General features: G+C 38.8%; 1 protein-coding gene across 4 annotated transcripts; it reads right to left on the bottom strand.

Annotated features, from left to right (window-relative positions):
- Positions 1-334: 334 nt before the first annotated feature.
- dnajc16l (DnaJ (Hsp40) homolog, subfamily C, member 16 like) lies at positions 335-23,206 on the bottom strand. 4 transcript variants are annotated; one of them, XM_017712581.2, is made up of 15 exons: positions 23,035-23,206; positions 22,344-22,542; positions 22,142-22,208; positions 21,565-21,886; positions 19,343-19,527; positions 18,796-18,900; positions 18,492-18,650; positions 12,404-12,534; positions 11,926-12,103; positions 11,617-11,799; positions 8,950-9,026; positions 7,558-7,638; positions 7,340-7,429; positions 7,058-7,240; positions 335-3,395 (listed from the first exon to the last, which is right to left on the bottom strand). In XM_017712581.2, exons 2-15 carry the CDS (start codon positions 22,517-22,519, stop codon positions 2,975-2,977), a joined length of 2,358 nt encoding a protein of 785 aa, XP_017568070.1. In that variant the 5' UTR covers positions 22,520-22,542; positions 23,035-23,206; the 3' UTR covers positions 335-2,974. The 4 variants fall into 4 exon arrangements, with proteins under 4 accessions (XP_017568070.1, XP_017568062.1, XP_017568089.1 ...); XM_017712573.2 differs by having other exon boundaries at positions 23,040-23,205; XM_017712600.2 differs by having other exon boundaries at positions 7,058-7,228; positions 23,040-23,203.
- Between the last annotated feature and the right edge of the window lie 1,379 nt (positions 23,207-24,585).

Below are 24,585 nucleotides of genomic sequence, written 5' to 3' on the forward strand. Positions count from 1 at the left end.
AAGGACTGAAATATTCAGATTTTTTAAAAAATTGGTGGAATTCCCCTTTAACACTTGCTTTTCACTAACATTTTACTGTATTTTACAATTTGTATATATCATCTCATATGTACATTTTCAATCTTATTTAAGAGACATTCTGTTGTGTATTAAATTAAATGGAGTAAAAAGTCATTTCCTATTTCATCAGAAAATTTGATGTAAAACGGCCTGAGATGCTTTAACCTGGGTTAATACAGTGTATCAGTGTTTATATATTAGCACCGTGTTAGTGTTTATATACTGTGCTATAGAGACGTTTAAGGCATCTGAGAAAATGAGAGCTAAACAGCTGTTTATTTGAGCAGTTAGCATTTATTTCTCAAAAAAGTAGAATAAATACAAATTAAAGGGTTTATATAATGGAAAACTGAATTTTGCTCTCTTTTTAAAAACACGAGTTTTGTGTCATTATGTCACAAAAACAGCACACTTGCATATATCTGCCTTTAGCAGTTGACACTGAATTTATAAGGAGTGTTTCAGCCTGGACTGCTTTTTGAATCGAACACAATACAGGGTAGACTATCAGAACAGAAGAGGCCATTTGCAATATCAGTCTTGAGGGCGTAATAACAAAAACAGCCTGTTTAATTCTAAGAGATAAAGAGTGGTTGGAAAATGGTCATGTAAAAATGGATGATGACTGATTTTGGTAAGTAAAACCATAAGTGGAAGTCAGGGGGAAACAAAATGTAAGATATAGGCCCTTTAATACAATTTCTTTGTCTTATCAGAATCCCTTCAAGCTAAATTAGTTTGAAGCACCCCGAGGTTGTAAGTAGTAGTACGATATAGTTTTACAGCCAAGTCTGTGTTTAGTTTCCAAATGTATTTTTTCCCCCAAGAATTATGTTTCAAACAGATCCTGTTTAATGGGATTACGTTTTACAACTTAGCTAGCGAGCTATTAATTGTATTCTACATTAAACGGTCACATGATTACATTCAAACATGATACAATCAGTTTATTATCTGTCACTTATTGCACTTATTATGTCACAAGAAGTGTTATTTTTTTCATGAACAAAAATGTTTTTCAAATTAAATAAAATTTACATTGGACATTTTCATCACAGTCTCATAAACTCCCTGCAACTCCACCACACACCCCTGGTTGGGAAACCTTGGTATAATAAAACTACAGGGAACTGTAATTTGTGTCAACTTTATTTAAAGTTAAGCATTATGTGGGAGACACGGAACAAACAACGTAACATCTTATAAATAAAATCTCTTCTTTTAAATAAAGTGGATGTATAATTAATCTCCCATGGTCAATATCCTAAACCGATTTTCATACACTGTTGAGAGAATTAATAATTTAGTTGCAATACAAACCTACATTCAAATAATAATCGAACTACAGTATTTTTGAACGTAGGCATCTCGAGCATGGACAACAGAAAATGCGGTCAAAGTGCAACACAAAAAAAAAAAAAGAAGTGAAGAGCATAGAAGTTACAATTGGTGGGATTTAAGGAGAGGAGAGACATGCAAGCAACTAAGTCAAGTAAGTCGTCCAAACTAAGTATACGGAAACCATGAGATTGTTTTGCATGCATGTAAAAACATACTAGGAGTGGGCACTATGACGATATTTAAACTACCGTTATCGCCACCATCTCGCCCACCTCTAATAAACAATAGCACAATCATAAACTACAGATTCAAGGTGGATTCTGCAGGATTTCTGTTTTAGGGTTTAGTTTGTTCATTCAAAAACATAAAACCATATGCAAAAGTTTAAACACCCTGGGTCAAATTATGTGTGTTGATTTTCTAACGGCAAATAACACATCTGATATTTTTCTACAAATTTTAGTACATGATTTCTGTTCATTAGAATTTTAATATACTGGAAAAATATAAAACATAAAATAGATATAATGTGCCATAACTTCTGCAGAGGCCACATTTTATGTTCTATCTTTCTCCCCCAATACATGAAAGACAGCAAATAAACAGTAATTGTGTATTTAATGTGTGGAAGTGTGTTCTCTGGACATGATATTTTCAAGATGTAATCCATCTAGGGGCACCAAAACGTTTGCATACAACAAATGTTTATAACCTATCCAGAGCAGGTTTTCTTGCTGTTTAGAAAATAGCTTTTACCCCCAATAAAGACCAGCTACAGATAAATTCTTAACAAATGCTACATACTGGTCAATTTTCTTAAACATGGATATTCAAAGCAAAAGATGACCAACCAGCTTCAACAGTGACAAAGTTTTTACTATTTTCAGCTAAATTTAAAAAATTCACTTGCCTGCATGTTGCACCTTTAATTAAGTTTATGAGTGAGTTTTAAAACAGCTGAAAGGAAAAAAATTGCTGTAATTACCCAGATCATGAACAAACCTGATCTATTTAGATTTAGGAAGGATTCCAGAAATGGAGCAGCAATCTAGAATGGACATGGTGGACACAATCCTGGAAGAGCTCCAACTTAGTGAGTCGTCAGACAGTACAGAAATACTCTATATAATTATTTAAGTATAGGGCCAGAAATTTTAAAAATGACTCCTAAATTCTCCATTCTGATGACTTTCTCCTCTTTCCCACTGGGCACAAACCAGCTTTAAGAAACTAGCTCCTACAACATAAAGCAGCAGTTAGAATGAGGTCTAAAGTCATGTGGAAATTACATGGTTGGTGCAGCCCTTCACTAGCAGCAAAAAGCACACAGGCCACTCCTTTGAAGAAGAAGAAGAAAAAAAAACTATAGTAATTTGGATTCAGTGCACAATCCAGAGTCACAGTTTCCTAATAAAGCCTCACACGCTTTACACAAACAGGTGTACCAATAATTAACATCAACAACTCCTGCTATGTGTTATCATGAGACGCCCCCTGCAGGGCAGTCTGGACCACCTGTTTTTGTAGGCAGAAGTAAACAGGGCCTTGCTTGTATGAGCCACTTCCAGCTCATTCATTTCTGAGGAGTGATTGAGTGCAGATCAGGCCAGGCTGGAACATAGTGCCTGGGAAGGGTGCCCTCCATCAGCCTCTCCATCCACAGGCTGAGTCGGTCCAGTTTGTGATGGATCTGCAGAGTGGATGCCCGTTGTCGGGAGCTGCTCCTGGACCTCACCCGAGCAGCTCCACCGTCCTCGTCAGACGACCTGCTGCAGTCCGGCTCTTCGCCTGTGAACACAGGCCTGAAGAGGCAGAAGTATTTCTTATGGCCGTTAAGTGCCAGCACGTAGCCGGTATAGTCTTGTTTACAGGAGGACGTGCCTTCTACTTCTTCATCGTCCAAAGGTCTAGCATCGGGCGCCAACTCTAAAAGAGTGTCCATCCACTGGATGTGCTTGTCCACATTCAAGAAAGAGTAGTGAAGAGTGTGAGATCTGGGAGAAGAAGAAATGTTTTATGAATAGAGTGCCATCAGATTTCACAGATGAATAACGGTGGCTTTAAGTGTACTTGGTCTGTAGCAATGAATATCTGGTGGGATTTTAACCACGAAGTTTACACTCTAATCAATCAGATTCTACAGGTGATATTACATATCAATAAATTAGAATATCATTAATAAGTTAATTTATTTAAGTAATTCAATTCAAAAAGTGAGTCTCATATATTATAGATTTATTACACACAGAGTGATCTATTTCAAGTGTTTATTTACTTATAATGATGATGATTATGGCCTACAGCCAATGAAAACCAAAACGTCAGTATCTCAGAAAATTTAAATATTATACAAGACCAATTTAAGAGCGACCTCTCCTTGGATCACCACCTTACCGTGGTGGAGAGGTTTGCGTGCCTACATGACACCTTATGGTGGGTCTGGTGCAATGTGGATCGGATGGCGGCCAAAGGCAGGGGCCTTGGCGTTCTGATCCTCGGCTACTGAAACTGGCTCTCAGAAAATGAAATTCGCATCCCATAAAGATTGTCAGCAGAGGGAAGCATGAAGTGCTCTAAAATGTCCTGGTAGACGGCTGTGCTGACATTGGACTTGATATAACACAGTGGACCAGCAGATGACATGGCTCCCCAAACCATCACTGATTGTGGAAACTTCACACTAGACCTCAAGCATCTTGGATTGTGTGCCTCTCTACTCTTCCTCCAGACTCTGAGAAATGCAAAATTTACTTTAATCTGAAAACAGGTCTTTGGACCACTGAACAACAATCGTTTTTTTTCTTTGCCCAGGTAAGACGCTTCTGATGTTGTTTCTGGGTCATGAGTGGCTTGACACAAGGAATGTGACAGTTGTAGCCCATGTCCTGGAGACATCTGTGTGTGGTGGCTCTTGAAGCATTGACTCCAGCAGCAGTCCACTCCTTGTGAACTTCCCCCAAATTCTTGAATCACCTTTTCTTGACAATCCTTTCAAGGCTTCGGTTATCCCTGTTGTTTGTGCACTTTTTTCTACCACACTTTTTCTTTAGCAATGAACTTTTGTGGCTTACCCTCCTTGTGGAGGGTTACAATGACTGCCTTCTGGACAACTGTCAAGTCAGCAGTCTTCCCCATGATAGTGTAGCCTCTGAACCAGACTGAGGGACCATTTAAAGACTTAGGAAACCTTTGCATGTGTTTTGTGTTGATTAGCTGATCACAGGTGTGATACCATGAGTCTACAATAGTGAACTTTTTCACAATATTCTAATTTTCTGAGATACTGACTTTTGGGTTTTCATTGGCTGTAGGCCATAATCATCAACATTAAACTTGAAATAGATCACTGTGTGTGTAATGAATCTATATAATATATGAGTTTCACTTTTTGAATTGAATTACTGACATAAATTAACTTGTCGATGGTATTCTAAATTATTGAGATGCACCTGTATATATTAACAAAAATGTTATTTGTTTTGTAATACAACCCCAATTCCAATGAAGTTGGGACATTGTGTAAAACATAAATAAAAACAGAATATGATTTGCAAATCCTTTTCAACCTATATTTAGTTGAATACACTACAAAGACAAGATATTTAATGTTCAAATGGATTAACTTTATTGTTTTTTGCAAATATTCACTCATTTTGAATTTGATGCCTGCAACACGTTCCAAAGAAGTTGGGACAGGGGCAACAAAAGACTGGGAAAGTTGAGGAATGCTCAAAAAACTGTTTGGAACATTCCACAGGTGAGTGTCATGATTGGGTATAAAGGGAGCATCCCTGAAACGCTCAGTTGTTCACAAGCAAGGATGGGGTGAGGTTCACCACTTTGTGAACAACTGCGTGAGCAAATAGTCCAACAGTTTAAGAACAACGTTTCTCAACATGCAATTGCTAGGAATTTAGGGATTTCATCATCTACAGTCGATAATATCATCAAAAGATTCAGAGAATCTGGAGAAATCTCTGCAACTAAGCGGCACGGCAGAAAACCAACATTGAATGCCCGTGTCCTTCGATCCCTCAGGCGGCATTGCATTAAAAACCAACATCCTCAACCAACGTCCTCAGTTCCCAAAAGCTTATTGAGTGTTGTTAAAAGGAAAGGTGATGTAACACAGTGGTAAAAATGCCCCTGTCGCAACTTCTTTGGAACGTGTTGCAGGCATCAAATTCAAAAAGAGTGTATATTTGCAAAAAACAATAAAGTTTATCCGTTTGAACATTAAATATCTTGTCTTTGTAGTATTTTCAATTGAATATAGATTGAAAAGGATTTGCAAATCATCGTATTCTGTTTTTATTTCTGTTTTACACAACATCCCAACTTCATTGGAATTGGGGTTGTAATAGTAAAGACCATTTTGGTGATATATAAAACCTTTTTTCCATTCAAAAACATATACAGCACGTTCTTCATCACGGAAATGAACAAATTAACCATGCAAAGAATATGTATGCATTCAAATGGATCCTGTTAGTTGTCATGGCTCCTTACATAACCATTACTAGGGAACCCTTGAAAAAACCTTGTTAAAGGTGCAGAGTTATAATAAATGCTGCTACTAACCAACTGCGATCAATTAATTTATCAACTACGATCTGATGAATTGACTAATTGAATCATTACACCTTCTACAATTTCATCACATATTCCACAGTCACAGCGCTGCCCTCATTCAAATTTATGTCTGTGCCACAAGGACAATCTTTGTTCATGGTGCAGACACAACAAAAGTCATATCGCCCTCAATGCTTCCTGCAGTCACTGACGACTATTAGCTAATTACTTCTGTTTTAGTTATTTAAACATAAGTTCCGTAAATAATTTGATAATGATATAATAACGTACATTTACATTCTGTTTGCATTCCCTATAATCAGGTCTGAGTTTTGACTCTTTTCTTTTATTCTGAGGGTTAAATATGGTCAAAAACATTACAAAAGCAATGTTTTTTTCCCTGAAAAAAACAAGAATCTTTTCATCAAATTTAGACAGTAATAAAATATACATTGTTACATGCAAAGAGTACAAAATGTGTCAAAACATTTAGCTTTTATGTTGTTTACCTGAACCATATCTTGCTGTCTTAAGTGAACACACTAACATTAGCACTGCAAATAGTCTGGGAATTTACAGTCAACATTGCAATAATCAAATCTTTTTTTTTGGTCATTTGACTTGTTTTAAGGTTCCAAGTTATACACTTCAGGTAAGACAGCACATATCAGCATTATTTGAGCCACAGAACACACAAGCAAATACTTCTTTGAGTGCCTTCATACTTAATAAAAACTGCAAAAACTCATTTATTGCAGAACATGCTAGCATGTTTACCACACAGATTAATATAACAAGGTTATTTCTATAGTTCGTTTTAGAGCAGCAAGTAGTCTGTAAAAAAAAAAAAGGACAGGACTAAAATCATAGAGAAACCCTGGCATAAATGATATTACCCTGTCCAAAAAGTGATTTACTTTCAACCTTTAAATAAGCTAGATGGGAGAAATAATTCATATAAAATTACAACAAACTTTTGCTGTTGATGGCAACAACTGTGGGCCAAGCCTAATGCAATAAAGTAAAAAGACAAGAACAACAAAAGCACACACACAAATCAACAAAGAAAATTGCATCTCCTCACCCTGAGAACGAGTACACTTCTTTGGCAAACTTCTTCAGCAGAACTTGTTTGGAAGCTTCAGTGAGCACCAGCACCACGTTGATGTGTCCTGGCCTTAACCTCACCAGGTTGCTGGTATAAGTCACATCAGTCAGCTCTGTCACCTCTACAAAGTTCTTCTTCGGAGGACGGCTAGAGAAAAAACTAACATGAATGCCATTTGTGGTAGGAGGAAACTGTGCCAATAGAACTGTTTCTGTCTTTATTTTCATTGTAAGGGACATACTGACAAATCTATCATACCTTGATGTGTTTTCAGCATTTGGGGAGCTCTCAGCTGTCTTTGGTGATTCTTTGGCTTTCTGCTTGGGTGGCTTTTCCTCACCAGAGTCACTGGAAATGAGTTCGTTAGGTCCAACAGTTAGAGTGGAATCAACGCTAAACTAACACCAAAACAAGTACAAAGCCAAACTCAATGAACCACACCTTTAATGAAATCCCTAACAGTTACCAAGTCCTACCTGAAAGCCTGAATGATGACTGTTCCAAACAGAATGAAGAGAGCTGAGAAGATCAGAGACACAATGGGCATCATCTCTCGCCTGGAGGAGACAGAGACTTTCTGAGTTTTGAGGTGTTTCAGAAGGTTTTTGAAACAGATGAGAAAAAGTATGAATACAAGATTTACTGTGTTTTATTTAACTGAAGACCGGATGACTTCTGTTAGAAGTTACTTTAATTTCCGATAAACAGCTGATGCTTGAATATGTGGGTTTTTTATTCAACTTGAGGTCCGTTTCTTAATTGTACATATGAAAACACACGAGCACAACTTGTACTAATGCATAACACTGGATTTTCAACTCTGTCAACTCTGACTTTTGACTCCTGTCGACTCCAAAGCCATTGTTAAAGGGATATGGCAGAGATTAAAGCATCCTAAATGTAGTTTACAACCTACTGTAACTAGGATATTTAGCCCCAGTGGTAAATTGCTCATTGATAAGTTTGCAGTAACATGTAAACAGTGTTTTAAAACATACCATTTACTTCACAGAGTATACACTCAATATCTGGAAATTAAAAAACAGCTGAATTCATTGTTTCTGTGATGTCACAAAAACCTATCCAATTAAAAAAACACACTTTTTTTTTTTACCCAATTTTCTCCTCAATTAGTTGTTTCCAATTCCACCCACTAGTTAGGACTCCACCAATCATACAATAGTACCAACGCTAGGAGGGTGAAGGCTAGCACAGGCTTCCTCCCAGACCTGTGAAGCCAACCAGTGCATCTTTTCGAACTGCTGCCCACGCAACATCACTGGACAGCTGAACGCGCTCGGAGGAAAGCGCTAACCGCCAGATTTGTTACGTCAGCTAACACACAGCTGCTCTGACCAGCTTTGCATTGAGTGATGGGAAGAAGGGGGGGCCATCCTACCCACCCAGTGAGAGTGAGGCCAATTGTGTTGTCTTGGACTACCGGCTATGGATGGCCGGTATACAACATGAGGTAAATGTAAGCAAGAAGACTACATTAGCTTATTGTCATATCAACAACTACTGTCATAACAGTTGACAGTACTGTCATACTATCAGTGCTGTGTTTGTTTTCAGGTTTGTGTCTGTGAAATTACATTGACTAATCACCAACTAGTAATGATCATTTGTCGATCAAAAGAACTTTAACAAAATTTAAATCCCCAATGAGGACTGCCTCAGCCCAACTGTATTCAACCTAATGATGTTTCAGATTTCATAATATATCATACAACTACAAAATTTGGTACAGTACACAGTATCATGAAGATACATTTGGGTCAACAATTTACTATTTAAATTGAATGTCAGTTAATGTTTGAGAACATAAGCAGCTATAGGTGAAACACAGTGGTTCCTCTGACACGTACCAGTTTGAGTGGAGAAGGTCGAAGTACATTTGAGAGAGATAATCATAAGCGACATTTGCCCACTGAATTAGAAACATCTATAATAGAGGAAAATGGGAAAATTAGTGATTAGAAATCAAAAGGACAAATCAGAAAGCACAAAGATTCTGATACAATTATACCAGTACTGTACTTGCATTGGTGAACTCTGCAAGTCTGAAAATCTGAAGCATAGTTTTCACCTTTCAATTTTTTGGTCCACTTCTATTTTCAAAGTTAGCTAAAAACTGAAAAAAAAGTCCATGTAAAGCAGACAACAGTGATCTATGGTTGAATGAGTGGGTTATATCCGTTTCCATGGTGACATTACTCCCCGTTTCTATGGCAGCATTAGTGTTTCATAATTTGATGAGAGGATAATCAATGTAAGCACTGCCTACTTCTGAAACTAAAACTATATTTTTAACTCCTGCATATACACCTCTCAAAAGAAAATCTCAACCCATCACACAGACTATCAAAACATGGCCTGAAGGAGCTTCCTCACAGCTGCAGGACTGCTTCGAAAGGACCAACTGGGAGGTCTTTGAAGATCAGGACCTGGAGGAGTATACATCAGCTGTGCCCTGCTAGATCAAACACTGTGTGGATAATGTTACAGTGGACAAAAACATCAGGGTTTAGCCAAACCAAAAGGCCTGGATGACAAAGGAGGTCCGAATTCTCCTCAATGAGCGGAATGCCGCCTTCAGGTCTGGAGCCCTCTACAGTGCGGCTAGAACCAACCTAAAGAGAGGCATCAAGGAGGCTAAGACCACTTATAAGAGAAAAACTGAGGATCACTTCAACAACAACGACCCATGACAGGTGTGGAGGGGCATTCAGCACCTCACCAATCACAAGACCAGAAGCGGCACTAGAGTTAAAGGTGAAGCCTCACTGGAAGAGGAATTTAACTGTTCCTCGCTGTTAGGCCAAAGCAGCGGAGACATACACAAGACCTCCACCAGTCTCCCACAACCACATCCTCACTGTGCAGGAGCATGAGGTGAGATGTGTGATCAGGGCAGTGAACCCCAGAAAAGCTGCTGGTCCTGATGGTGTGACAGGAAAGGTGCTGAAGGTATCAGCTCTGTGGTCTTCACAAAAATCTTCAACCTGTCCCTGTCCAAATCCATCATTCCACCTTGTTTGAAGTCTGCCACCATCATTCCACTGCCAAAAAAGACTACCATCAGCAACCTCAATGACTACTGTCCGGTTGCACTCACTCCAGTCATAATGAAGTGTTTTGAGAGACTGGTTCTGCATCACATCAGAGCCATCCTCCCACCCACCTTTGATCCACACCAGTTTGCCTACAAAGCAACAGATCCACAGAAGATGCCATCACCACTGCTCTTCACACAGCACTCACACACCTGGAGCACCAGGGGAGCTATGTGAGGATACTCTTCATAGACTTCAGCACAGCTTTTAACACAGTTGTCCCCCACAGACTGGTGACCAAACTCACAGACATGGGACTTTCACAACCCACCTGCCTCTGGATCAATATCTTTCTGACCGCACCCAGTCTGTAAGATTGGGTCTCCATCATTCCTCCACCCTCAAACTCAGCACCAGAGCACCACAGGGGTGCGTGCTTATCCTGCTTCTCTATGCTCTGTACACCTATGACTGTGTCCCCACCTACTCCTCCAAAACCATAGTAAGGTTTGCGGTTGACACGACAGTGGTTGGACTTATCTCTGGAGGAGACGAGACCCCCTACAGGGATGAAGTCCAGGGACTGGTTAAGTGGTGTTCAGGAAATAAGCTCACCCTGATCTCCTCAAAAACAAAAGAACTCATTATAGACTTCCGGCAGAAAGGAGCAGTCCCCACACCACTGTACATCAATGGGGACTGTGTTGAAAGTCCCTTCCTTCAGATTCCTGGGCACACACATTTCTGAGGATCTTTCCTGGACCACCAACACCATGGCAGTGGTCAACAAGGTGCAGCAGAGACTCTACTTGAGACTCTACTCTGAGAATTCTCAGGAAAAACAACCTTCAGGAGAAGCTGCTAGTGTCCTACTACCGCTCCACCATTGAGAGTGTGCTGACATACTGCATCTCAATGTGGTACAGCAGCTGCTCAGTGGCAGAGAAGAGAGCACTGCAGGGGGTCATAAACACGGCCCAGAAGATCATTGGCTGCCCACTGCCCTGCCTGGAGGACCTGTTAGGCTCCTGCTGCCTCAGCAGGGCAGCCAACATCCTGAAGGACACATTTCACCCGGGACATCATCTGTTCGACCTGCTGCCCTCTGGTAAACGCTTTAGGTCTATCCCATCCTGGACAAACAGACTTAAAACATCTTCAGATGTGCAATATCATGATCCTATAAGCTATACAGGAATGTGCAGTAACTAACTGTACCCAACTTGTCTATTGTCTGTTTACAATGTAGTTTTATGGTCCTTTCTCTATATATTTAAGATTTTTGATACCTTTTTTTGCCCGTAACCTGCACTTTATATATTTTAGCCTTATGTTTAATTGTTTTGTATGTAGAAAGTGCCGTTGCATCGCTGCTCAATTTCATTGTACATCGTGCAATGACAATAAAGGCATCTTATCTTATCTTATCTTATCTTATCTATACCCATGTCTGACTGACTCAGGTATGTGGACACTCACAGAGGCGAACTCATTGTTGAGTTCAGGCAGCATGGCATCGTAGGTGAGGAATGAGGGATCTCTCTGCAAGAGCTCCAGCTGCTCATGAAGGCGGTGCTTATCCTCATCACTTCCATTCCAGCCACCTGTCACCGTCCGATACAGCACCTTACCCGCAGCACTCCGTCTCTCCAGAATGATCACCTACAGAGGGATGCATACAAAGAAAAACAGAAAGAGGGAGACAGTAGAACAGTAGATATTAGAATTCAATTGATCCCCCATCCCCCACATCAGGGTTAAATCTGCGTTTGACTTTTTGGCTCTGACCTGAGGAGGGCTCATGTCCTCATTTTTGAGAAGGGTATCACAGAGAGGCTGCTGCTGCCGCTGATAGACATAAGCAAATCTCAGCACCTCTTTTGTATTGGAAGAGGCAAAGTCAAAGAAAGCATCATTCACTGAGACAAAAGCCTCATCCTCCCCCGTGATGAGCAAAACACAGTATCTGAGAAGATGAAAAGACACATATCTGTAAATTCAGAGGCATGAGACCTCCATTCAGAAGACACTTTTGAAAACACATTTTAAAAAAGTGGTAGTTCTAAGTGGGATTTGGTAGTTCTCTGTAAGACCTATTCTTAAAAAAGTCTTCAGGAAACTACATGCATCAACTAAGCTAGAATAATACTGCAGAAACAGAGGTATAGCAGAGGTTAAAGTTCTTGAGCATTGCAAACTGTGGATTTGTTTGTCTAAAACCATTAAAACCCAATATGGAAAGAGAGAGATGAGTAGGGTTTCTTACTTTCGGCGCCGGTGGAACTGTTTCACTGGACACAACTCATCAAAGACCTTCTGATTCACCAGCCGAGGCACTAGCAGGAAACGATTGTTGGAGACAAACTCATCGATGATCTGCTTCTTCATTCCTCTGAACTGAGGGACAGAAGAAAATAAGCTACTTGAAAGCCCTTAAGAATAAAGGGATATGCTCCCTCACACACACACACACACACACACACACGCAGTTTTCAAAATGTTGGAATCACATCATCAATTCAAAGGGTTGGCTTATTTATTATTTTATTTTTTTTCCCTGTGGCCCACTTATGGTCATTTGGATAGGTTTATGCACCACAAAAAACATCAATATTCATTTATGCATGCTCATTTTTCAACCTCTCTTTATCCCTTAGAATTAAAAACAGACTGGTTTTGTTACTGTGCCTTTAATATGTGAAAAGATCTAGATTGAACATGTACATAATGTCTGTTCTCAATGGCCTCGTTCAGCAGTCCAAGTGAAGACACTCATATGTTTTTTTTATAACTTTAACGTATACATTTTGAAACTTGTCTCTCGTTTTATTGAGGAATAAAAGCAAAACATACATATCCAGTAGTTCCACATATTCAAAAACATCCTCAATTTTTTTTTATTATTATAGCTCACAAAAACACACACACACACACACACACACACAAAAACAAGTTATAACTAGAAATTGCATAATCATGATGACAGAAAAATATATATTACAATTAGATTTAAAAGAAAATAATAAATAAATTTTAAAAAAACAATAAATAAAATAAAATAAATAAATACATCAATCCACTCAGTCAGGTGGCACAACCTGAAGTGAATTAAAATATTAAAAAAAGGATTCAATTTCAAATAAAATATTGCCTTTCAAGTTGGACCTTATCTTTTCCATATTTAGAAAATGTATGATATCCCAGAGCCACACTGAAATGGAAGGAGGTTTTGAAGACTTCCATAGTAGCAATATGCGGTGTCTTGCCAATAGAGACGTAAATGCTAAAATATCCGACTGAGCTCTGTTGAGCAAAGGTAAATCAGTGGAAAAAACAAATATTGCAACGAGAGGGTTCTTATTAATGTTGGTTCCTAAAATCTTTGCCATAATCTTAAAATATAATCTTAAAATATCAGACCAAAATTTATGTAAAGAAGGACAAAAAAAGAATATGTGACTTAAGTTACATGGAGTAGCATCACATTTATCAGATTGATCACTGACAACATTCGGATAGAATCTGGATAGTTGGGACTTAGATAGATGGATTCTATGTAATACCTTGAAAACAAACTTGAACGTACTTTGTTTATGCTGTTGTCCAGCCATTGTTCTGTGAAAGCAGTACCTAGCTCATGTTCCCAAGCACTTTTAATTGTAGTAAGAGAGTGTTGATCTGAAGCCATGATACGTGAGTAAATCTTAGATATAATAGATTTCTGAAAGGGGTTCCAAGTCAAAAGATCATCCCATGATTGTGTGATGGGAAGACATATAATTTGGAAAAAGGGAAGAGAGACAGTGTCTGAGTTGTAAATATCTAAACAAATGAGCTGGGGGTAAATTAAAATCTGCAGCTAATTGAGCAAAACTGTAAAAAGTAACATCTTTATAAAAATCACGAAAAGATCTGATACCTCTCTCATGCCATATATAAAAAGCTGTGTCAGTCAAAGCAGGGGGAAATAGATGTTTTTCCAATATAGGCATCTATAGGATGACATGAACTTAAAATGCCGTCTAAATTGAGACCAGATACGCAAGGTATAAAGAGCTAATGGATTGTATGTAGAATTTGCCAGGTTGAGTGGTAAGGAAGAAGTGAGAAGTGCAAGCGGAGAGGAACAAGAACAAGTCTCTAATCTACACTACAGCAATTCCGGAGATTGAAGCCAACAAAGGGCCTTTTGAACATGCGCTGACCAGTAATAGAACAAGAAATTAGGAAGGGCCAGCGCCCCCACCAAATTTAAATCTCTGTAATAGTGATTTTCTCACTCTAGCAACCTTCCCATCCCACATAAAGGAGATAATAAGCTGATCCAGATTCTTAAAGAACTTTTTTGGCAAAAATAAAGAAATAGTTTGAATAAAGAAATTTGGCCATAACATTCATTTTTATAACATTTATTCTAGCGATCAATGAGAGAGGAAAAGATTTCCATCTCTGTAAATGCTGTTTAAATTTATTAATTAAAGAAGAAAAATTAGAATGGAAAAGAGAGGGCAAAGTCCGAGATACATGAATCCCTAAATATCTGAACCCAGTCGAAGTGAATTGAAAGGCAACAGCAAACTGATTGAGTGATAATGCAAGTGAATTCACTAGGAAACATTCACTTTATAACCTGAAAACGAGCCAAACCTCTTCAAAAGTGAAAGAAAGAGATCCCCTGGAAAGATGGAAGGGATTTCAAGGCAATAACAAAGGTTCTATAGCAATAGTGAACAATAAAGGGGACAACAGGCATCTTTGTCTAGCTGGACACTAGCAAGGGGGTGGTGGGGATATAACCAAGAGATAAATTTGTTCGAAAACCCAAATTTGCCAAAGTTGAAAAAAGGTAGTTCCATTCGACTCAAACAAAGGCTTTCACTGCATCCAGTTCCAGAGCAGAGGAGGAATGTTTCGTAAAAATTGCATTTAAAAAGAGTAAAATAAATAAATAAATAAATAAATAAATAAATTATGATGTCCTTTAACAAAACCATTTTGATCTTGTGAAATTATATCTGGGAGAATATTTTCAGGCCGCAGAGCCAATGCTTTTGCCAGGATTTTCACATCTACATTTAGAAGAGATATAGGTCAGCATGAGGCGCAGGAAGTGGAGTCTTTATCCTTCTTTAAGAGAAGGGAAATAGACACCTCCGTGAGAGTTGGGAGCAAGGTCCCAGATAGCAGGGATTCATTATAAACTGCTAAGAGAAGTGGGGCCAGTTCATCTTGAAATTTTTTTAAAAATTCAACTGGGAATCTGTCTGGATCAGGTGCCTTGTTGGTTTGCATGGCATTAATTGAAGCAGCAATTTCTTCTAAATGTAGTGATGCATCAAGTTCCTTTGTGTTAGTGGGATTTACAGAGGGAAACACTAATTCTTCAAAAAATTGAGACATCTCAATGTTGTCTGATTTTGATTCAGATTGGTAGAGTCTCGAATAAAAAGATTTAAAAGCAGCATTAACAGACAGCGATTCAGAACATAATATACCCGCAGAGTCCTTAATTTGAGGGATTAAAACACGATGCAGTCTTTCTTTTTAACTGATGGGCCAAAAGTCTAGATGGTTTATCTCTATGCTCATAGTAGTTACTGCGTGTACACAACAACTGTTGCTCAGTTGTGGTAATAAGATTAGCTTCAGCCTGTAGCTCCAGTCGGTGTTTCAGCAATGCAGGCGTTGGGTTAACCGAATTAAGTCTACCTAAATCTGCAATTTTTGTCATTAAATCTTGTAGCTTGAGTTTATGCGATCTGTTTAAATGTGCTGTATATGAGATGATTTGCCCAGGCAAATAAGCTTTAAGAGATTCCCATAAGAGAGAAAATGAAGTTGTGTCATTCTTGTTTATGGCAATAAACCAAGTAGCGAGTCACTTGGTCAAAGTAGCCTCAAACTGACCAGCCTCCTCAGGACAGGTGAAGTCATGGTGCTTACCACCGTGAGTTATTCTAAGCTGTGCCGGGTACAGCGTGCTGTATCCAATCCCCTCCATGCCATGCAGCTGTGTATGGACCTCACTGAAAGCAGCTCGAGCTCTTGCCACCTTAGCAGTGAAATCAGGAAAGACCGAAAATTTCATGTTTGAGACCGTAATCTGCTGTTGACGTCTCACTCTACACAGTTCTCATAATAGTGCAGCCTCGCTGTGATGGGCCACGGTTGATCACCAGACTTCCATTTGGGCACCAGCATGCGATGAGCGCGGTCCACCAGCAAGGGGTTATCCAACATGAATGCCTCTTTCAGGAGCTCAAAAATACTGGAGGTGGTGAGGGTGAATGACTCTCCTTCCAGAATTCCTACAATGCGGATGTTTTGACAACGAGATCTAGACTCCAAATCACCACATTAAGCATCCAGCCTGCTAATTTCTTTAGACAGAGACTCAACTTTAGCTTGTAGTGGTACCACGTCATACGTGCATGTAGAGAGAAACGCTCAATGTCCGAAACAGTGGATTTCAGACCGACAAAGTCCGACCTTAATGTTGCAAAATCACGAAGCAGCTCTGACTTCATGCCAAGAAGTTCTGTCTTAATGTTGGAATAATGTTCATCCATTACTGTGCGTATCTTGGAGACCACCTCGAATAATCTCGGCCCTCAGCGCTGAAATGTCCAGCGACACCGCCGGAGCAGAGCTTACTTCTGCCGGACAAGTGGTGTCACTTGTGGACGTAGATGTAGCCTGTGCGATAGGCCGGATAAGAGATTGTGATGGTCCTGGCATTTTATGCAGCTTGGGAGGCATGGTGACAAACAACACAACAGCACAGTGATGGCGCTACTAACCACGGCAGTCAAGAGACCGATAGATAAACAAATAAATCTCAAAGTGCATCAAATCTTTTAGAGAGAAAACTCCGCTCTGCAGAGAGCTCTAAGTACATGTCTATTCCATGCCACGTCACACCAGAAGGCCATTTTGAAACTTTAACATTTACATACTACATCGCAGTTCTTTATTTCCAACAAGTTAATAATTATCATATTGTTTATAATAATGTATACAATTATTGTAATATGCTGGTTTCATGAAACTTCAGATTTTAAAAAACTGCAACATATCTCTAAAGTACTGATCAAACCCTTGAGGCAGAAAATTTGGCAAAACAATACTGTAAATTGATAATTACAGTACAATATTTAATTACTTTTTGTTCCTGAAATACTTCACATATTGCATGAAACATCTTTCTGATGTCTAGTCTCTAGTTTAATCTACATTAAATTCTATAGAAGATACAGTTTAATATAAAATTTGAATGAATAATTATTAACTAAATCAGCATGGGGGTTTTCATTCCAAACAAGAAAAAGCACAACAGATTCTGCTTGTTCAATCGTTTGGTCTGTTTTCAAACAATTGTTTATCTATGCTGCTGCTTTATTGGAGTCAGAATCTGCAGCCACACCAGACTTTTGTGCATATGATTGGACATCCCGGTATATACACTGAGAATTTCTGCTTGAGGAATAAACACACTGTGACATTTTTATTATCAATACATAATTCTACCACTAGAATTCGATTTGGTTCAAACTGTCGCTATAAGTGCTTGATCAATGCTATCCAGTAAATGTGTAGAAAAATCCCTACTTCACTTTGTGCTGCGTTGCTGATACACACGAGAAGAGGTAGTTGCTAGGATACAGGCAGAAGCAGCCAGAGCTTAATGTCAAAGGAAACAGGCAGTTTCAATCTTTGTTTGCAAATGCTTTGTATCATATAACCATGAACATGCTGCACTATATTACAATTTCTGCTGGTGGGAATGTTAGATTTTCCACTGTATGTCAGTATCAACTTAGACAAAGACTGTAAAAAACATCCAGTATAGTTAATCATTTAATAAATAATTCAATCCAAAAGCTTCACTTAGAATGCCACTGCATTAATCAGCCCATTATCAGTCTGCCGAACTGCTTGTTAAATAAAACCAGGTTCTGAAGGAAGCCTTTTGTGGCTTTTACTTCAAACACGCACATACACGACTTGATGGCAAATCTTCATGTATTCATCAGATTAAGCACTGAGCATATTGGGCGAGTTGCAAGTCTTCACCTTTTTTTATGGAGAAAAACTTCTGTCTGCTACTTTTTCAGCCCTACTGTGGCAGTTTTGACTGTTTACAAGCTCCACTCAGAAGACAAAATTTATCACCTCATCAGAACGTGAGAGCGCAATGGGAGCTTTTAAAAACAGAGCTCCTCAGTGTCCAAAAACTCTAGTGAAACTTCAGCTTATTTTACTAAATTGCAGTAAGGGGACATAAGACCAGAAAGCATTTCCCAAATTCAATCCTTCATAAAATGAGTTAGTTGACACTGGGCAGTAGGTATTACCTGTATGACATCTGCAGGTTTCTCTGTGTTCTCCTTAAACAGGAGCATGGTAGGAGCATATGTGTTGATGTTGAACTGTTGCAGGATGCTTGTAGTCTCAGTCAGGCCCTGGTCTACGTACCCGAACCTCACAAAATCCCGATAAGCAAACGATGTGAGCTACAAGCAGAGGAGCAAACCAGGACAATTTGATACCCAGAGATTGGTCACCGGTGCATATCCGAACTTATAATAATAAGTTATAATATAATATAATATTAATATTTGAGTCAGTGCATTTTTCAGCACAAAAATAATCTCTTACCTTATACAGTAAAGGCACTGTAGGCACTGTGTCAAATAGCAGCACACTTGGTTTGTTCTCTTCACGCCAACCGTTCAAAAACTGCAAGTAGTTATAATCTGTCACCTGGCGAGGGAGAACAATATTTTTTAAATTGTAAAAATAAAGGGCATTAATATGGTTATTATGACGAAAGGTTTGAATTGAGCACTGAAGCGTTGTTCCACACTTACATGCAAAAACAAACTGCCACAATAAGAGCAATTTTTTCACTACTCTCCAGCATTGGGATCCATCACCTTCTAAAGTGACGGAGTACCATCCAATACCGTTTGAATAAGCTGAAGTGGCATTTGTGATCCTACATCAGTATCTGACCTCACTAAAGCTCTTGTGGCTGAATGCAGTTTAATTGTCACAGCAACGTTTCAACATCAAGTGTAAAGCCTTCCAAGATGAAAAGAGGCTGTTAGGGCAGCAAAGAGGGCAAACAGAAATCAGGAAATATAGGATAAGCAGCTGTTCATATACTTTTGGACATACAGTGAACTTTGGATAAAGATCTTACCTTCTCCACTAGTCTCTGCGGCAGAAGGCTTTCTACAAACTGCCTCAGGTGCTCCCTGGATATAGCATAATGGAAGAAGGTCACTTTCCCATTAATGAGCCCCAGAATAGAGGGGGTGCGGTGGGCGCCAAGATGGTTTGCCAGCCGCTTTTCATATCCAATGTCCACTACACCAATACCAACACCTAAAACCAAGACAAAAACAATGTTAAATAAAAGAGCATCTTCAGTTGTTTGGTTTTTTTTTTTTTTTTTTTAAACTATTCTTTAAATTATACTAATCAACAGGGCTGTTAACTGAGGAAAAAGTCATAAATACTGCAATACTTGGATAAATAAAAATGAGTTAGAATTCATCTAGATAAAGAGCTAACTCTCTGACTTAGAATCAGATACACTAATCACATGTATACGTCACATCTACTATGCGTGAAGCTGGCCATCAGTATTTTGTGAGATGCATAGTGATTGGTTACATACATGACCATGTGAACACACTTTCATGCACCAGTTTCTTCTTGTCTGATGGGAAACAAGCTTTTGCAAGCAGTTATCCAGTTTTCTTTGATAAATTTAACCGCTATTAAAGGAGAAATCCTTGTGTGTTTTCAGAGGCATACCATGTTCCTCATGGACACGTTTTTATTTTAGCCCTTTTGATAAAAGTTACCTGCCCCTTCACAGCGCATAAAAATAATAGTTTGTGGTTGGTTACTTTGCATGACAGTCAGATGTCGGGGAGCAATAAAGACTCTTGACAACACAAGACATCTTACTGGCTTATGAGACTATTCTAGCAGTGGGAAAGGGAGTATGTCTAGAAGACTCAATAGCATGTGTTGGGCTGAATAACATGGCAAAATATGAGATGGACGACGATATCAGAATCAATTTAGTAGATATCCACTTTAAAGTAAGCTTAGCACCAGAAAGATGTTGAGATTTGACCATTTCAAATGTATACCCACATATATATGACACTTTTCATACTTCATAAAAGAAGAGCAAGGCAACGCAGGGCTACTGATCTAAAATGTAAGGATGCAGCAGTATGAGAACTGTGGGCTGATGCAGATATTGAATATTGTCATGTATATATCTGCAAATGCCAAAACAAACATTTAAAAAAAACACACAAATTGTAAATACATCTACCTGGATTTGGCTATTTTTTTTACAATTATAGATAGAGGGTCTCTAATATAGTAAAATGAATAAAAATATTGACATCATTCCATTATCAGTACACTCATATCATTACATCTCTCCATTCATATGAATATAAATATATAAATATGCATAAATATATAAATATGCATAAATGTATAATCAAAGTGGCAGTACATAGTAAAGTCATAAATACTGCACAATACTTGGATAAATAAAAAGTGAGTCCGAACTTACCTAGATAAAGAGTTAACTCTCTGACTTTATCAGATGCATTAGCCACACGTATACAGAGCCTTTATTTATCCAAGTATTGCAGTACTTATGACTTTACTATGCACTACCACTTTGATTATAGATTTATACATATTTCCTATAGCACTGCCACTTTGCTTATCTTACACAAATATTGCACATTGCACTGTCACTTTTTTATGCATCCATGAATATCATATTGCACAACTAGTCCATTCAATGGAGGGGACATGCCTCACTGCTTTGTCAACTGCATAGTATTTTCATTGTTTTAGTATATTTTATTTTATTATTTATCTTTACTTTCTATTTAGGCATCTGTAAATAGTGTACTGCAATACAGCAATGCTCGTTTGTTCATTTTGCTCGTTTTGCTCTTTACTGTGCTCTGTACTGCTGCAACAGAAGAATTTAACTATGGGATTCATAAGGTGATCTATGTATGTAGGTATGTATGTATCTATACACACCATCAAATACTGTGTTTTACTAAACCAAACCAACAACACATCTATTTAAAGTGTTTTTTTAACCAAATATCAAATTCACTGCATCTGTAATTCCACTTGAATAAATGCTATATTTCTTTGTAATGCTAATACAAGTAAATGAAGTCCTAGTTTCTATATCTTGTGTTTGCGTATATGCATTGCCGGATTATGCAGAAAAAACAACAGATATTGGCATCACAACAGTATGTTGTGCCCCAACTGACCAGCAAACCACAACAATTTTTTTTAAAGCACTGTGCTGATGTTGCTCGTCAGATATTTACATTAAATATGTTTTAAAGCACATACCTACAGCCTCCAGCTCCTGAACCGTTTCTTTCCATATTGGCTCAATATGGATGCAGGTGAAACACCACTCTGACGTTATCTTTATTAGGTAGGGCCTCTTGAAGCTATCCGGCACCACCTCGTTCATGTAATGCTCATAGCGAAGAAGGTGCTTGCTGTCTGTGAAATCTCGTGTCGACTGTGTGAAATGAAAGAAGGACTGGTCGAAGTAAAAACTGTCATGGAAATGCCGGAAGCCCTGTGGTGCCTGACCGTGGTGCTGGTTCTCGTCTGTCTGACCAAACCGGTCATAGTTTGCTCTCCGCTCCTCATTTGACAGAATCTGCAAAAAACAAGGAAGGGCAAATGTATATACAAGCATCAGAGAAACAGAATGGACATTCTAATCCTTTAGATTTATCAGCTTTGTTTAATATTTGTACATTTTTAACTTAATAGTACTATTCATACAGTGTCTTCCTTAAACTCAAGGACAAGGTCACTGTTTTCAGAAGGGCCTCTGTGGTGTCCTAAAATATTTATTTCACCAAATATTATGCCAAGGATCTTCGGATAATATGGCTGTATGGCAACTTACCTCATATGATTTAGTAATCTTGATAAACATATCTTCTGCACCTGGATCTTTATTCTTGTCTGGATGCCTACAATAAAGCATAATGCATTTAGCGTGCTAATGGGAAAATACTCCTGGGCTACATGTTCTACATATTCGGTACCTTTGCTCATCAACAGGATCAGAATTAAATATTTTGCACCAACCTAGCATCATTACTTACCACTCCCTGGCAAGCTGCTTGTAAGCCTTCTTGATTTCAGCTTGACTGGAGTGTGTAGATACTCCAAGGACTTTATAAGGGTTGAATTCAGAAGCTTCTGCTGCATAATCCAACAGTACCAGAAGAGCAGCCAGTCGGAATAACCGCCTCAAGAATAGCTTCGGGTTAGCTCCCATCTTCTCAGACCTGGACAGGATAGCTATGGAAAGAACAGAAACCAAAACTCTCACCTCAGTCATCTGATCTGATGCAGACCAGGGCTTACTAGGGTAAAGTGTAGTGAAACTGAAAGCTCTTTTTGAGGTTCTAAAGACGATACAACCGTGTAACCAACCAAAATGACTGATCTACCACTCATTTCATGCTACAGTCATATTTAGCGGCTAGCTACCGAACTCCAACATGCACCCGGTTATAAATTAGAGAAACACCCGAACTCAAAAGCTGCATAAATACGCCAAACGATTTAAACACGAGAATAAATGTGACAAAGTGCCTAGAACTGGCAAGAGCCCGGGAGGGTAGGTTAGCTAACCTGGGTTAGCCTAGCCAGCAAGAGGCAGTTAACTTTACTTTAGCCGGCAAGCCTAGCATGATAGACCAGGGTGCTGCGTCCAAACAGGACTATAATGACAGACACGACACAGCAGCAAACGGCCTGAAAACGAGAAGCTGAAATGAGGATACTGACAGAACCTTAATTCGAGCTCTCTGCATAATCGTAAACAGTCAAATTTCAGCCATTAAGCTTCCCGGTCAGAGCCACAGAGGGCCCCGATGCTCTCCAGCAGGTTTCCTAATGTTTCGGTTAGGGAGAGGAATGGAGGAAATCTACACTTCACGATAAAAGTCCCAAGGACACTCAGAGAACAACAAAAAACACACCCCAGTCCTTTTTACAATGAGTTAACGCACTGACTTTAACGCATTCACTGTCATATAGGTAATTTCTGAGCCAAAACAGTGTATCCATGATTTGAATATATTAGTTGCTAATAAAAGATTTCTGCAAGGGCGTAGCCAAAGGGTGGCCAGAGTGGCCACTTCCAGGGTCGCCTGCTTCATCCTGACGTCTCATGACGTCTTTATGTCAGTATTTAAATCAACCAGTCTTAATTTAAGTGTAGCCGAGCCTATACAGAAATCTGAAGGTACTGAGGACTTAGGACCAGTGAAAAAAAAAACTGTTTTGATTATTACACATTGTGGTCTACGTGAATTACTGTAACATTACTGTAACTGAGGGTTTGAACAATGTTCTGCAGAGAGCAGAACTAGTACAGGAAACAAAACATGTTTTCCCACATAACATTAGAACCACACAACTAACTTGGCCTGTACTCTTCAGCAGTGTTTACAGCTAAACACGTGTGTGTTTAATGATGCAGCCTAGAATTCACCCATTCAGAGTTGAACCCAGTGCTGGGTTCCTGCTAAAGTTCCTGTTACCCAGACAATATATATTATATTGATAGTATTCTCATGATACTCGTGACGTTAATTCACACCTTTTTGCCCCTAGCAAAAAGTGTTTTAGATATATTTTAACTGCTGTTCATTTATAGGCATTGTATGTATTTATATGGGCTATTATAGTGTGAGTAACCACTACCAACCTCATCTCCTTCTTGCCCTCCTTCCCTTCTCTACCCCGCTATTACCCCTTGGCCTCCTTTAAGGCCTGACTATGTTTGTTCTATGTACCACATTATTTGTAAGTCGCTTTGGATAAAAGCGTCTGCTAAATGTAAATGTAATGTAATGTAATGAGTAGTAGTAACAGGCACTTTACTACAATACCTGCCATGCTGATTTAGAGACTGTACAGCTCAGCTGTTGACGCATAGCTTGTGTTAGCCATTCTCTATCCCTACATCAATGATCCATTACTGAATCATGCATTATTATAAATCTATTATATATTATAATGCATTTATGATAAATCTGAATTTGTTATTATAAATGTCTTCCCAGCAGAGTAAAGTGAATAAACTCCTTATTAATATCCTTGATCCCTTGATTTCAGAAGATATTTTGCTTGAGCAGGTGTCTACAATCTTTTGGACATATATTGTAGATCCTAATGCTCATATAATGGTCAATGAGTACAAGAAACGTGTTTGTAATACAGTTGTAATACAGTGAAGGTGAGTATTTTGTAGATATAGTGATAGAACCTATTCATGGACTGGAATTCAGGTGGCTAACAGGTACTCAAGGGGCCTTGAAACTAAAAGGTATA

This window comes from Pygocentrus nattereri, chromosome 21 (genome assembly GCF_015220715.1).
Source record: "Pygocentrus nattereri isolate fPygNat1 chromosome 21, fPygNat1.pri, whole genome shotgun sequence".
Classification (NCBI taxonomy): Eukaryota; Metazoa; Chordata; class Actinopteri; order Characiformes; family Serrasalmidae; genus Pygocentrus; species Pygocentrus nattereri.

What these genes read in the sequence shown, in the direction of transcription:
- dnajc16l (XM_017712581.2), bottom strand. Translation starts at nt 22,519, where the DNA reads ATGGGAGCTAACCCGAAGCTATTCTTGAGGCGGTTATTCCGACTGGCT. An exon ending in TCAGGAGCTGGAGGCTGTAG is followed by an intron (nt 19,528 to 21,564) that starts GTATGTGCTTTA and finishes TCTTGGTTTTAG; the next exon opens with GTGTTGGTATTGGTGTAGTG. An exon ending in CAGTTCCACCGGCGCCGAAA is followed by an intron (nt 12,104 to 12,403) that starts GTAAGAAACCCT and finishes TCATCTTCTCAG; the next exon opens with ATACTGTGTTTTGCTCATCA.